Source organism: Carassius carassius, chromosome 49, assembly GCF_963082965.1.
Source record: "Carassius carassius chromosome 49, fCarCar2.1, whole genome shotgun sequence".
Lineage (NCBI taxonomy): Eukaryota > Metazoa > Chordata > Actinopteri > Cypriniformes > Cyprinidae > Carassius > Carassius carassius.
The window spans coordinates 14,983,998-14,997,217 of record NC_081803.1 but is presented as its reverse complement, the minus strand read 5'-3'; the positions used below and the strand labels follow the sequence as shown (position 1 = coordinate 14,997,217).

Here is a 13,220-nt window from a genome sequence, read left to right as displayed (position 1 = left end):
TGAAATTATTTTCTGTACTAACATTTGAAATGGATTTGCAGCTGATGATCTGAGTATTTCCATAATGTTTTCTGAGTGCTGTCCACTGAGCTTCACTGATTTCTCTTCGCTTAGCTCGACCATGACTTTTCCATCCAGAGATCAGGGTCGTTGGATTTCTGTCAGAACCCGAGCATGTTTTGGATAAGGTAATGCCATGTGTCCTCTGCAGCACGCCAGCCCATGTCTTGTTGAATCCTAGTGTAGGCACTGAAACCTGCTCATGTCATGATCATAGACGGCTGCTGTGGTCATTCAGCCAGTGTGTGTGTGTGTGTGTGTGTGTGTGTGTGTGTGTGTGTGTGTGTGTGTGTGTGTGTGTGTGTGTGTGTGTGTGTGTGTGTGTGTGTGTGTGTGTGTGTGTGTGTGTGTGTGTGTGTGTGTGTGTGTGTGTGTGTGGTGTGTGTGTGTGTGTGGTGTGTGTGTGTGTGTGTGTGTGTGTGTGTGTGTCTGTGTGTGAAAGAGTCCGGGTGGAGAGAATGTGCATGATTTGGCAATTGGCATATTTTATGTGCTTTTCCCTCATTGTGCTGCTTGTGTCACTGTCCTGCTCCTAACCAGCTTCTTGTGATCTTCAACCTTGTGCAGAAATAAAATGCTCAGCAGTCCCAATGTTGTCCACAGTGTTTTTTTGTTTGTGTTATAATACAAAATCATTTTTAATAAAGAAACTTATATTTATTAGTAAATGTACACAACTAATCACAAATTGAGGTCAGTAAAGTCTTTTGTTTGTTCGGAAGTAAATACTTTTATTCAGCAAGGATGCAAATGAATACTGAAAAATGCACAGTGGTTTCAAAACAACAACAACAAAAAAATCATAATTAAGCAATGTTTTCAACATTGATAAGAATAAATAATGTTTCTTAAGCACCAAATCAGCATATACTAGAATGAGTTCTCAAGGATCATGTGACACTGACAATACATAGCTTAAATAATATTTCAAAGTATTACAGTAAGTAATGCTTGCTTTTTTGCATAAAAATTCAGCCTATGTAAGACTAATAAAACAAAAAAAAGTAATAATTCTGACATCAAACTTTTTAAATGTAGTGCATTTTTTTTTTTTATGTATATAACTTTTTAAAACACAAAATAATTTTCATTAAAGGGATAGTTCACCCAAAAATTTATTTTGGTGGGAGGGACTTTATTAGGAGTATTTTATTTTGCTCTCATGTACAGGTTCTGTCACATGACTAAAATTCTCCATTCCTCCATCAGACCACCGCTCTTGATAAGGAGAGGCAGATTCTCCGACGAGGATGCCACCAGAATGTGAGCGCAGCTCCCTGGACCACCAAGCCAACCTGTAGCCTCCACATCTCAGCCTTTACTCCTGGTCTGCACCTCGACCCCCTGTCCCAACCTACCAGCGGACTTCCTGCTCAAGGCCCCAGTCCATGTCCCTCCACCACCACCAACACCACGCCCGAGTCTGAAGACTTTTCTGCCTGCTCCTCGGAGACTGTTCACTCCCTCTTCTCCCCTTTCTAGCATCGAAAGGGAAGGGAACGAGTGGAAAGGGCACTAAAAGAGAAGAAGGGTTTATGAGGATTCGGAACGCGGCCAAGTGGACTGATGGACTGAACCATTTTTTAATCTGATCACATAAAAACGGTGCAGGGAAAATGATGACCGTCAAGAAGGGGGTTTCTTGTTTATTTATGGTCATTATAATAAATTTATTTATACATAATAAACATTTTCTTTTTTATTCAAGTTCAAAAATGTCTTTTTCTTTTGAAGCACCTTAGAAATGTGATGTTTTTATGGGTCCGGAATTGTTCAGATGTTCCAGAAGGAAACTGTAAGGACATTTAGCAGATCTGTTTCCTGGTAATTAGTACCCAGTGTTCCCGAAAACCTTTCTAAGCAGACTGAAGTCTATTTGAATTGCTGATACCTCTTTAGAGATAAACATGATGCGGATTTCCTTTCTATTGTGGCTGCGCAGAAATTGTTCATATGTGAGATGGGGACCTTTTTTGTAATCAGTGTAAATAATATAATTTCAATTATTTTGATATTGACAATATATTTCTTTATCTTAACTAGACAATGTGTCACATTTAACCATTTTTGCAGTTTTTAGGTATATGGAACATAAGCACAAATGCATTGTGGGAAAGACATAAGCAACATTCCTTAATACAGGGTCAGCTCTTGGAAACACATATGCCAACGTTCGGTCTGGTTAATTCCATTTCATTAATGCAGGACATTGATTCAGTGGTACCTGTGTGTAATTAGTCTCAGGAGGTCAGATTAGGGTTGAGTGTTTCAGTAAGAGGTTTTCTAGTAACTCATAGCCCTGCTTACTGTGTCATTGTATTCTCTCATTAGTGCATGGAATACAGAGTGGCTCTCACATTATAATTTGAGACATTATCTTATTAAAAACTATATTATAACCCCATTTTGTTGTTTACTGATGCTGCCTGACTCAGGCCTTCCATTCCTCACTCTATTATTTTATTAATCACCTCACCGCTGGCAAGCTGCTATTCAGTAAGAATCGGCAAACGTAAAGCCTAGAATAGGTTAATTAAATTTGTCTATTTTAATTTGAAGCAAAATATTTTTCGTCAGTGATAAATGGTTTAATAAAAAGGTGGTAAGCAAGTGTAGTTCGAGACAATTAGACAATATTTGAATAAAATAAGCTAATAATAATAAGAAATATTTATTTGCAACACTGATAGAGTGCTGAATGTCCCTGAAAATAGTGTCCCCTTCCAAAACTGACTTTGAAGGGCGCAAAAAAGGTAGTTTTGAATTGGCCCTATGATTTTGAAGCCTGCTTAAAAGCCTTGAAGTTTCGCTTCTCGAACTCGAACGCTTCCATGATTAAAAGCTGTTAACTGACCTCATTCAATTCAGGACATTCAGAATAGATGTTTAATGAAAAGAAAAATAAATAAATAAACAGACACACGAGTACCTCAAAAAGATGTTTTGGCTTGTTTTATTGTAAATACGACAAAAAGGAAACAATTTTATTTTACAGTTATTGACCTATATATTGGCATGAATTTGAAACATTTTAAGAGACACCTGTGAGATTCTGGCTTATTCAAGTTGCAGCAAATGCATGAAACAGCAGGTGGGGACTGAATTTAAAAATGTAATCTGAATCTAAATAAATCATCCGTTATCTACTTCAACTATTCCTCTCCTCTCCACAAATGATGCAGACATATAAAATAAAATAAATTAAAACAATATGCAATCATGATCAGATACACCTTGCAAAATAAATGAATAAAAGTTATTTAGTAAATGTACAAATCAAATCAAATATACAGTACTGACCGCTCACCTACACAGACAGACCTGCACGTTGTGTGTGCGCTGCTGTCTCATGTATAATTCACATTAAATGGCCAATGAAAAGGCAGAGCAATGAATTACTTGCATAATTTATTCATATTTTCATTTCTCAACTCAGTCTTAGCTTCCAGCTGACTAGTAATTACACCTCTGCAGTAAAACGACTATATTTCAGTATTAGTGTTGTTGATTGAAAAATGTCCTTCAATCACACTTTTTAAAGAGGGGGATGGAAGAAAATAAGTCAATATTCATAAATGTGGATTTCAAACATATCAATCCACGTATTAAACCGTGTTTCTGCAGTCACTCTCGGCTACAAGGATATTGCTTACTGTGGCTGTGGTTGTACAATGTAATCATCACATATGATTATAATATTAATTTTTTAAATACAACAAACATCAATGCACAAATTATACAATGGAGAATGGGTCTAAAATAAATAATAATAAAAATAATGTATATGCTGGAAAAATATGGGATGTTAACGGTGCAATGTGTCTGATACAAAAACTTCAACATTAATAATTTTCTTTTTTCATAAATAAATGAAATTGTGAGTGAGGGAGGGTTCTTTTTCTTTTGTTGTTATTCTCTCTTTTTTTATGGCCTGCTTACATGCCTGGCTTTCCTAACCATCACAATATTTACATATATGACAAAACAATTACCAAATATACAAAGAGGAAAGAGAAGCTTGATTCCTGTCTGAGCAGTTCACTTCCTCCCTGTGAATCAGCAGGCCTTCATCTATAATTGTCCAAATCATCATTTTGTTGGACCTACACAATATCTTACAGCAAGTCATTAATAAATTAAAGGATTATGGGATCTTCCATAATGGAGAGCAAGTGGGAAGTATGATTTTATCCCCTTATAGTGACGAATTGCACCGTTAGAATTTGAATTTACAAAGACTAAGTTCACCGCTTAATCCCACACCAGACCCCATCCTTCCCTCCCACAACCCTCCCAAAATCTGTTTTGTTAGTGGTTTTTCTCTAAGCTTCTTCTGCTGGGAACTGCAGTACAGTCCATCCAGTCCTGCTGTCGATCTTGTACGATGACCTTCGCATACAAAAGGACAACTCATCATAGTAAGTGGGGAGTGAAGGACAACCCTAAAGGTCTAAGTAACGTTGGCGATATGTCTTGTGATTTCTTCCGGGTTTAACGCAACCCTGAACTTTGAGGGACACCATCATCTGTCAAGCTGGAAATGAACTTCACTGTTTTCACTGCCTCAACTGCAGGCCCTAAACAAGGTCCCTCTCTCCTCCCATCTCTGTCTCTCTTTGTTCTGTCTCAGTATCTGTTCTGATGTTCGTAGTGCCAACGATTGAAATCAATGTTAAACGCCACAATGCTGCCCGATGCCATCCCAGTGATCAAAGTCCTGCAAATATATAGAACAAAAATAATATTCATATGAAAAATGTACACAATACATTTTATACACACACATTTTTTTTTTATAATTAAAAGCACTAAATTATGTTCATTTGACTGCAATCAAACACTACAATACATTTGTTTTTACTTGACATACACATGTAGTAATAACATGTAGTAATGTACACGATATATTATGGATGACATTTTATATGAAAATGTAATTAGATAATTATATATGTAATTTTAGAGACAATTTTCTTTTAGTTTAATATCAAAATAAGTGAAATAAATCTTAAAATAAGTTCTATGTATGTGATATCTCACTACTGTTAAAAAGTTTGGGCTTTTTTTTTTAAGAACGTACGGTAATACTTTAATTCATATATATATATATATATATATATAGCAATCACAGACGAACATAACTAGCCATATCCAATCATATCGTGATGGAGGCATTGCTTCCTCTCACGTCACTTTCCCCCTCAACTCAATGGGCTCAGGGGAGGCGAGAGAGACAATGTAAAATTAGTGATTTATAGACTTTCGAATGTTATATTTTGTAATACTAGTGTTTTTTTTGCACTACACATTTTTTTCTCATCCAATTTTTTTTAAGGAGACACTGCCTCCCTTGGCTACTCATATATATTATGTAAAACTATTAGACTTTATTATATTACTATTTTTAGGTTTTTAGCTCAGGTGTGCTCACCTCTGGTCATGGGATAAGTCCATAGCCCTGATGCCTGCATCACAGCCGGGGTAAATATACAGCTGCTTAAAATCACAGGCCTGCCAGACTTCAACAACACCGTTATCACCTCCTGTAACCAAGTTCTGACCGTCGCTGCTCAACAGTATGGCCTGGGGGAAAACAAAATAAGGTTAAATATAGAGACTATTTTGGGTTAATGTGTATTTCTGTTCTACTATATCTCTTACACGTGTGGAGTCATTAATCTCCATCTGTGCCAGGAGTTTGCCATTAATGCTAAAGTTACAGAAGTGTCCTTTCTCATAGTAGATGATACAGTGACCCTCACTGGACACTGAGATCAGACGAGGCTGGAGACAGTTCTCAGGGCCCTCCAGGGCCCGCAGTAAATCTCCTGTGATGGTGTGGACCAAACATGGCCCCTCTGTAAAACAAGACAATAGCAACAACCTCTCAATTCTGTCATTACACAGCAAGATTTTAAAAAGGAGAAATAATGACAATAATAATTTTCTTTTAAATAAACATCTTTAAGACATATTTAATTCCTTACCTGTTATGGGTTTATATCTGAGTTCTATAAGCTCTCAAGGAAACCAATACTAGTATGAAAAGAGTTCATTTCTGATATGCTAATATTCAGATTGCTTCCTCTCAGACTGACCTTTGGCCCCACTGATGACAAGTCCCAGTTCAGCACACACTGACACACACACCACCTCGTGGTCATGGCCTGTCAGAACCGCTCTAGGTGCTGGATAATCACCTACAATACAACAGAAGGTCAGCTTCTGGAATCCTACAAATGTCAATCAATCATTTCTTTTGCTACATAACTAATACGCAATACCACACAAAAATAAAAATGAAAAAGAAGGTACGTTAGGAGTTAGATGAAGTTAGGTAAGCAGGCAATAAAAAAAGGAATGAATTTAAAATATTCACAAAGAAAAATCAGAGACCATTTTTCTCTCAGTGTGATATCAGTATAAATAAAAGAAATATCCTACGTATGTGAATGTCCTATGTACTTTCTATTGCACTAATAATCCATTATATATTTAGTACAACTAAATACTGAGCATGGAGTTATGTTAATGAAAGCAATGCTCAAATGAACCGGGTCATGTGCTCACTGTTGTTGGGATTGTCTCCAATGATGTGATGTCGTCCGCTCCAGTACCACAGAAGAAGGGTTGCATCTCGCGAGCCAGAGACAATGTAGCAGTCGCCTCCAATGTAGGACTCGGATCGCGCAAGACAGGTCACCACATCCCAGTGCCCAAACACGATCTGAGTGAGTTTCCCTGAATGAAGAGTGAGCAGATGAGCACATGGCATTTTAGAAACATACACTTCACATTTATTTGTAGTAAAGAGTACAAGTTTTATATGTTCAGGTTGCCATATAAATGGCATAAAATCACAAAAGACACAAGCACCTGTCTCAGTGGAGTAAACACGGAAACTCTTGTCCCAGAAACCACATGCAAGGATGTAACGGTTGTCGGCTGTCACCACAAAGCAGTGCGTGTTGATCTGAATGCTTTGATCCACCAAATCTGTGATCTGCCTTTTACTAATGCCAGAGTTATTGGCTGGGAAAGAAAACAGACCAGGTGAGAATGTCTGAAGAAACAAGTTTCATCTGTCTTTTAAGAGGATAATCATGACAGAATTATTTAACTATCCCTTTAACTGAAGGAATTTCAGGCCTGCCCCTAGTGATGTGATAAGTTACTGGCTAATCACATGGTCACATGATTTGAAGAACTCACCAATCAGAGAGTCCATCTCAATAGGAAGGTGATGAGCCTGTTCTAATGAATATCCTGGAGCACCTCTGAGACCTAAACAAAACATTGCTAATATTGTAAATAAACTTGCACCAAACATTAAAAAAGGTGGTTTGAAAACCTCAGATTTCTTCAACTGTTATGTCTAAGAAAGCTGCAAACGGTCGTGCTCACCGACTGTGTTGTGCCAGCGGTTGACGGCGAACAGTCGGCTGCATGTGACCGTGACTGCAGCAGGAATGCTGAGGTGAGGCAGCGTGTTGGCTGCCACGTGCGTGACCGGAGAGTTGGAGGGGAATTTGAGCACCATGATTACATCTTGCTGCATCTGGTCCTTGAACATCAGAGGACTCTGCGGAAGGAAACACTAATGAGCAGAAGAGAGAAAGAGGAGGACGAAGAGGGAAAAAAGGGAGGTAAAAGGAAGGGACAAGGAATTAGAAAGGTAAACTACAATGGAACAAACAAGGTGAACATCACAGGGCAGGATTCTGGGTAAGGATATAATTTAGGATAGTTTTTGGGTTGGTTTGGACTGTCAGGAGGGGGAAACATCCAACCCTAGACAGCCTTGCTACTGTAGGTGTAAATCAGTGTCTGAACCGGGCGTGATTTCATAAATCACATCTATTCCATGTAAATCTAAATGTTATGTACTACTGGTCTGTCATTTTGTCACTTTGTGGCACCATTTTGCATTTATGAGGACAGACAAATTAAAAAATTTGGTCCATTGTAACTAGTGAGGACAAAGAGTAATACTGAGCTACATAAAATGAATGTAATAAAGACAAATTGTGATAAAATATGTAATAAATCACATAACAAAGGACAATATTGATCTATTTAAAAGAGATCTAATATAGATAACTGATAAAAAAAAGTAATATAGATCACAATTAAAAGAGGTGTCTTGAAAAAGACACAATAAAAGTGATATAGGAGCGTCTCACCAGGTGCATGGCGGAGCTGCGTGGAGGGTGAGGCTCTATCAGCAGCTGTGATGGAGCCTGTCCAAATGACTGAATCTGAGCCTCCATGGACTAAAGAGATGACAAAGAGACAAAACAAGCTGTTACATTTTTAGTTGACAGACCCCTGAGCTGCCTCACATCTGACAGACATTTACAGACATGGAAAGACAAGCGGAACACTGCTGTCAACATGCTGTGCTGAGAAATGAAATATCAACATATTCACTCATTTTGGACAGAGGACAGAAAGATATTGACGGGAGACATTAAAGACTAATGATTGTGACTATCAAATAAGATTTTATTATTATTGGTTCTATTATCAAGCCTGCTGATAAATAACAACCGCACTGCACTGTTGTGTGTTAAACAGGAAAATGCATTCATATCAAATGTATATATTTTAATTATGATGATGATAATGTTTTTACAATGATATCATACTTTAATTTAATTTGTGTAAGTTACTTTTAATTGTTTTTCATACTATGGAAGTCAATGTGGGCCAGCAACTGAAGGTGAACTATCCCTTTAAGACATTAAGTATTTCATCAATAATACTTAATGACAATAATATTATTAATAATACTAATATCTTAATTATAGACATTAAGTAAAATGCTTCACATCAAGATTATTTATGATTAGTTATTTAATTAGATTAAGATTATTATTGACATTAAGCATTTGAGATGATTACTACTATATTATTGAATATGTAATAATCAATGTTATTAACTGTGTCTTAATTCATTATTTTGTTTAGTTTTTCTAAAATAAAATAAAAAATTAGAATTTAATCCTGCATATTTTTTTGAGATACATCGAAAAAATCTGTATCATAAAAAACAATACTGGACAATGTCTAATAGAAACCCATTAAAAACACAGCTTAACTTGATTCACACAAGTAGGACAGGTTCCTAGATCAATATCCTCCGTTGAATCAATACTCACTGACCTCTCTAGCGAGGGGGTCTTACCTCTCTGAGCTGGGGGTCGGTGATGGTATCCAAGCTCACAGATCCCTCATAAGACAGGTAATGGAAAACATTGAGAGCCCTAATGGCCTCCGGTCCTCTCTGCTTGTAGCCAAAGATGAGATCGATCCACTGGTGCAACTGACAGGACACAAATTCACTCTCCAGCGCCTGAGACAGGAAGAGGACAACAGGGTTAATACAAGGGCCATCAGGCCTTCTCAAAGAAATTACTAGCCATGTAAAGGCTGTGTGAGGTTCAAAGTGTATTTCTTTTCTTTACAAACTAGAGCTGCTCCATTCAGGGAACTGGCCTTGTCTTATTTTGATTCTTGACACACTGGCTGAATTGACTATTAATCCTAAAGGCACCTGAAATTGCGCAATAATGTGGAGCGAACAAAGGTGCTTGAATGCACAAATAATCTTTCCATCCCTCACCATCCTGTTAATGCGAACAAAGTCCTCTGGTTTTTTGGCCCAGACTGGTAGTTCCACATCACACACGACTGTCCTGTCCTCTCTCACCCCCAGATCATATCCGCTGCTGTTCACGAACATCTCAGGGAGGTAGTAGAACTCAGGGATCAACTCCTGTCATACAAACAAACACGCTGACGTCACAGCACAGAAGTAAGATCAGTCACAGCATCGTTTTACCTTACAAGATTTCACTCACCCTAACATCAGATGTGTCCCTCTGGCAACTTCGCCAAGAGCGTACGATGCCAGAAAACGTCCGATCAGGATGGTCAAACTTGTTATTACAATTCAAGAAAAACGTGGTGAAGGGTTCCTGTGGGATTGAGGAAGTGGCACACAATATCAGATTAAAACTACTTTTATTATCTTTTCTTAAAAAGAGAATTAAGATTAAGATTTTCAATAGAATATAAATAGACTACAGTGAAGACTCACTATCCTGACAAGCCAGAAGAGAGTGGATGCTGAGGTGGAGTACAGTGATGCGTAATGATGGGGCAGAGTTCCGTCATCCTCCCATGTCTCATAACGTTCTGCATAGAACACGGCTCGCTTTGGATTCAGGGCTCCGATTGGCTACATTACAAACGAGAAGGAGAAAAAAGAATTGAAGTTATTAGCTCACTTGTGATTCAGCCCTCTGAAAGTGGAGAATTAATATTATTATATTTAAATTATTACTTATATTCAGAAAGTATGCTTCAATTTGAATAAAGTAACAGTAAAGTCATATACAAATATATATATATATATATATATATATATACATACAAATATACAATATATATATATATATATATATATATATATATATATATATATATATATATATATATTAGTGGTGGGCCGTTATCGGCGTTAACGAGACTCTCATCGGGCAATAAAAAAATATCGCTGTTAATCTATTCTCAAAGTTGGGTTAGAGCTGGGTCTATACTACGCGAGCTATGATGACTTTCACCTTGATATTTTAGCGCGAATGTATACCTAGCCAAATCTGTAGGGGGCGAGAACGAGTCTTTAAACCTGTGTGTATGCCTACTGTGAAATTACCACATCAAACGTGACGTGCTAACATGGATACAGCTAAGATGCCGCCAGGTTTGCTTTTTTTTTTTTTTAAGAAGCTTCTCAATAGAAACCTAGACAAGACGCACACCTCTTTCACACATACTCCGACTGCAGTGCGTATGCAGTCCGTGTGCATTACGTATGTGGTGCAGCACGGACTCGATGTGCTTTCACACAGGACACAGTCCACTACTCGGTACGTAAATGATCGCTGCATTGCTGCAGATGCAACAGTCCTGGAACGCACTGACAGACCGCAACCGCATAAACGCTGGAATCCGTTAACATGGGCGCAAAAAAAAATACGAAACGCATACGCACTGCAGACGGAGTATGTGTGAAACAGGTAAGGTTGTTTGCACCTTGTACAATGTGGAATTCGTTTACAGCTTTCTCAAGCACTTTGTGATGCATTTTGGAAACAGGAGATGAGCCCCTGGTCTAATGCACCATCTGTCTTGAGAAAACCGTTCGCAAAGACTTAACGTTACTTTTAGTCATTATTTTATTTTGGTAGCACACATAATCTGAATGCCTTCGGCAGAATTCAAATGAGCCATTTTAATCTAGATTAATTCCAAGATTACAGTGAGATTAATCTAGATAAAAAAAATTAATCTATGCCCACCACTAATATATTATATTATATTTTTTATCATTATCATTAGTTTTTATCATTGATGATAAATGTTTTTTGAGCGACAAATCAGAATATCAGAATGATTTTTGAAGGACATGTGACACTGAAGAGTGGAGTAATGGTTGCAGAAATCCTCAGGAATTAATTTCATTTTAAAATATATTAAAACAGTTATTTTAAATTGTAATAATGTTTCAAAATGTTTTTAAATGCAAATAAATGCAGCCTTGGTCACCATAAGAGACTTAAAAAAACAACAACAAAAAAACCAAACCTTTCCAAAACCAAACTTTTGAACAGTAGTCTATATGTATTTATATTACACACAGTATTATTACATTACATTTGCATTTAAATTACAAAAAAAAAAAAAAGCAGTGGGGGTTGAAAGAAACAACAACCTGTGACCACATTGGAAATTTGAGATTTGAGAGCTGGTATCCGTAAAAACCTTGTAACAATTCCTATTAAATTCCGGATGATTTGTATAGCTCTAATTGAGCTATGGAAAAAGACTTTCAGGAGTGGCATACCTTTGAGAGATCCCGGAAATTCCCAGGCAAGGTAAGATCCAGGTCCTCTGATTCATAGTTAGTCAGGACCCAAGGGAAGACAGGATATTGGTTCAGATCATTATAGGTCCTCCCTGCAAACAAATATCAACAGACAATGTTGTGTGTGAGCAGGTAACTTACATATAGCCTATAACACAATTTTATTAATTATAAAACTATTAGTTGCAAAAGCAGGAAACTTATTTGTGCAGAAAAGAATCTTACCTGCAATCGTGTTGAGGAACATGAGGTACTCGAAATTAGAAATCTCCCTCCGCTGCCATCTCTGAGTCATATTAGATGACTTAAAGAGCTGCCTTGGTGTTGCCAGAGATATCCGTCTATGGGAGGAACAGCAAAATAACAAGACAATCATTTAGCATTGGCTAATGACAAATTTAGTATTAATTAACAGTTAAATGTTTAGTCATATAACAACCACTCCTAAACTGATCTCATATGACTGAACCCGTTTCAATATTAGAAAGCCAACACCAAAGAGCTTACCTTGCCTGAGGGAGACCATAGCTGGTGCCAACGCCGACCCGGGGTAAACTGTACACTACCTTCTTTACAGTGGCCTGATCCGGGAAGTTGAACATGACGGATGCTGTCGAGATGATAATAAAATAGTGGCATTAAAAACCTTAAATTAAACAACATTTTGACATTGTTTTTGGAAAATTGGCATCTTACTCCTGTTGGCCATGAAGACCTCTAATCCAGTGTTTTGGAGCAGGTAGCGTCTTGAAAAAACTGCTCTGATCTCACTGAACATCCATTTCCCATGCAGGCCCTCAGTATATGCCAACACCTGACAAACACAAAAGCAAAGAATTTAAATACAATCAGAGGAATAGCAGTGAGCAAAGAAGACTGCATTTTGAACTCTGGGACAATAGCAATGCCAACGCATGATCCTGAAATTCTAACTGGATGATATTAAGTTATTCTATGTGAAATAAAAGATGTACCCCCCCCCACCCACCTAAGGCTATAACTCATAGGGTGCCTTTACCAGTGGCACATACAGTACCTTTGAATCAATCTTTTTGAAAGTTGGATCATCCTCGTCCACCTCAAAATAGATCTCTGTTGTGGTGATTGACAATGTTCCTCTAGCAACGATCACAGGAGCAACGAGCTGGGCCGGTGTGCTCAAAACCACTGGACCTGAAAGAAACCACGGCACAGAATGAGAAACGTAACATTTAAAAGTCCTGAGACC

General features: G+C 37.6%; 2 protein-coding genes across 17 annotated transcripts in view; one reads left to right on the top strand and one right to left on the bottom strand.

Annotated features, from left to right (window-relative positions):
• Positions 1 to 2,464, top strand: part of LOC132132165 (serine/threonine-protein kinase DCLK1-like) — a 41,927-nt gene extending 39,463 nt beyond the window's left edge. For 2 of the 4 annotated variants that reach the window (XM_059544465.1, XM_059544466.1), the window contains 2 exons: positions 115 to 188; positions 1,270 to 2,464. In XM_059544465.1, the coding sequence (XP_059400448.1) occupies positions 115 to 188; positions 1,270 to 1,327 (132 nt within the window). In that variant the 3' untranslated portion in view covers positions 1,328 to 2,464. The remainder of the gene's footprint in view (positions 1 to 114; positions 189 to 1,269) is intronic. The other 2 variants (XM_059544468.1, XM_059544469.1) reach the window with 1 other exon arrangement.
• A 526-nt stretch (positions 2,465 to 2,990) lies between these two features.
• LOC132132256 (neurobeachin-like) overlaps positions 2,991 to 13,220 on the bottom strand; it is a 120,455-nt gene continuing 110,225 nt past the window's right edge. For 11 of the 13 annotated variants that reach the window (XM_059544617.1, XM_059544610.1, XM_059544611.1 and 8 more), the window contains 18 exons: positions 13,029 to 13,165; positions 12,689 to 12,806; positions 12,500 to 12,602; positions 12,218 to 12,333; positions 11,972 to 12,084; positions 10,163 to 10,303; positions 9,924 to 10,040; positions 9,686 to 9,838; positions 9,248 to 9,415; positions 8,244 to 8,333; positions 7,465 to 7,657; positions 7,273 to 7,344; positions 6,937 to 7,092; positions 6,631 to 6,801; positions 6,159 to 6,260; positions 5,722 to 5,918; positions 5,492 to 5,643; positions 2,991 to 4,777 (listed from right to left, as the gene is read on the bottom strand). In XM_059544617.1, the coding sequence (XP_059400600.1) occupies positions 4,687 to 4,777; positions 5,492 to 5,643; positions 5,722 to 5,918; positions 6,159 to 6,260; positions 6,631 to 6,801; positions 6,937 to 7,092; positions 7,273 to 7,344; positions 7,465 to 7,657; positions 8,244 to 8,333; positions 9,248 to 9,415; positions 9,686 to 9,838; positions 9,924 to 10,040; positions 10,163 to 10,303; positions 11,972 to 12,084; positions 12,218 to 12,333; positions 12,500 to 12,602; positions 12,689 to 12,806; positions 13,029 to 13,165 (2,390 nt within the window). In that variant the 3' untranslated portion in view covers positions 2,991 to 4,686. The remainder of the gene's footprint in view (positions 4,778 to 5,491; positions 5,644 to 5,721; positions 5,919 to 6,158; positions 6,261 to 6,630; positions 6,802 to 6,936; positions 7,093 to 7,272; positions 7,345 to 7,464; positions 7,658 to 8,243; positions 8,334 to 9,247; positions 9,416 to 9,685; positions 9,839 to 9,923; positions 10,041 to 10,162; positions 10,304 to 11,971; positions 12,085 to 12,217; positions 12,334 to 12,499; positions 12,603 to 12,688; positions 12,807 to 13,028; positions 13,166 to 13,220) is intronic. The other 2 variants (XM_059544616.1, XM_059544622.1) reach the window with 1 other exon arrangement.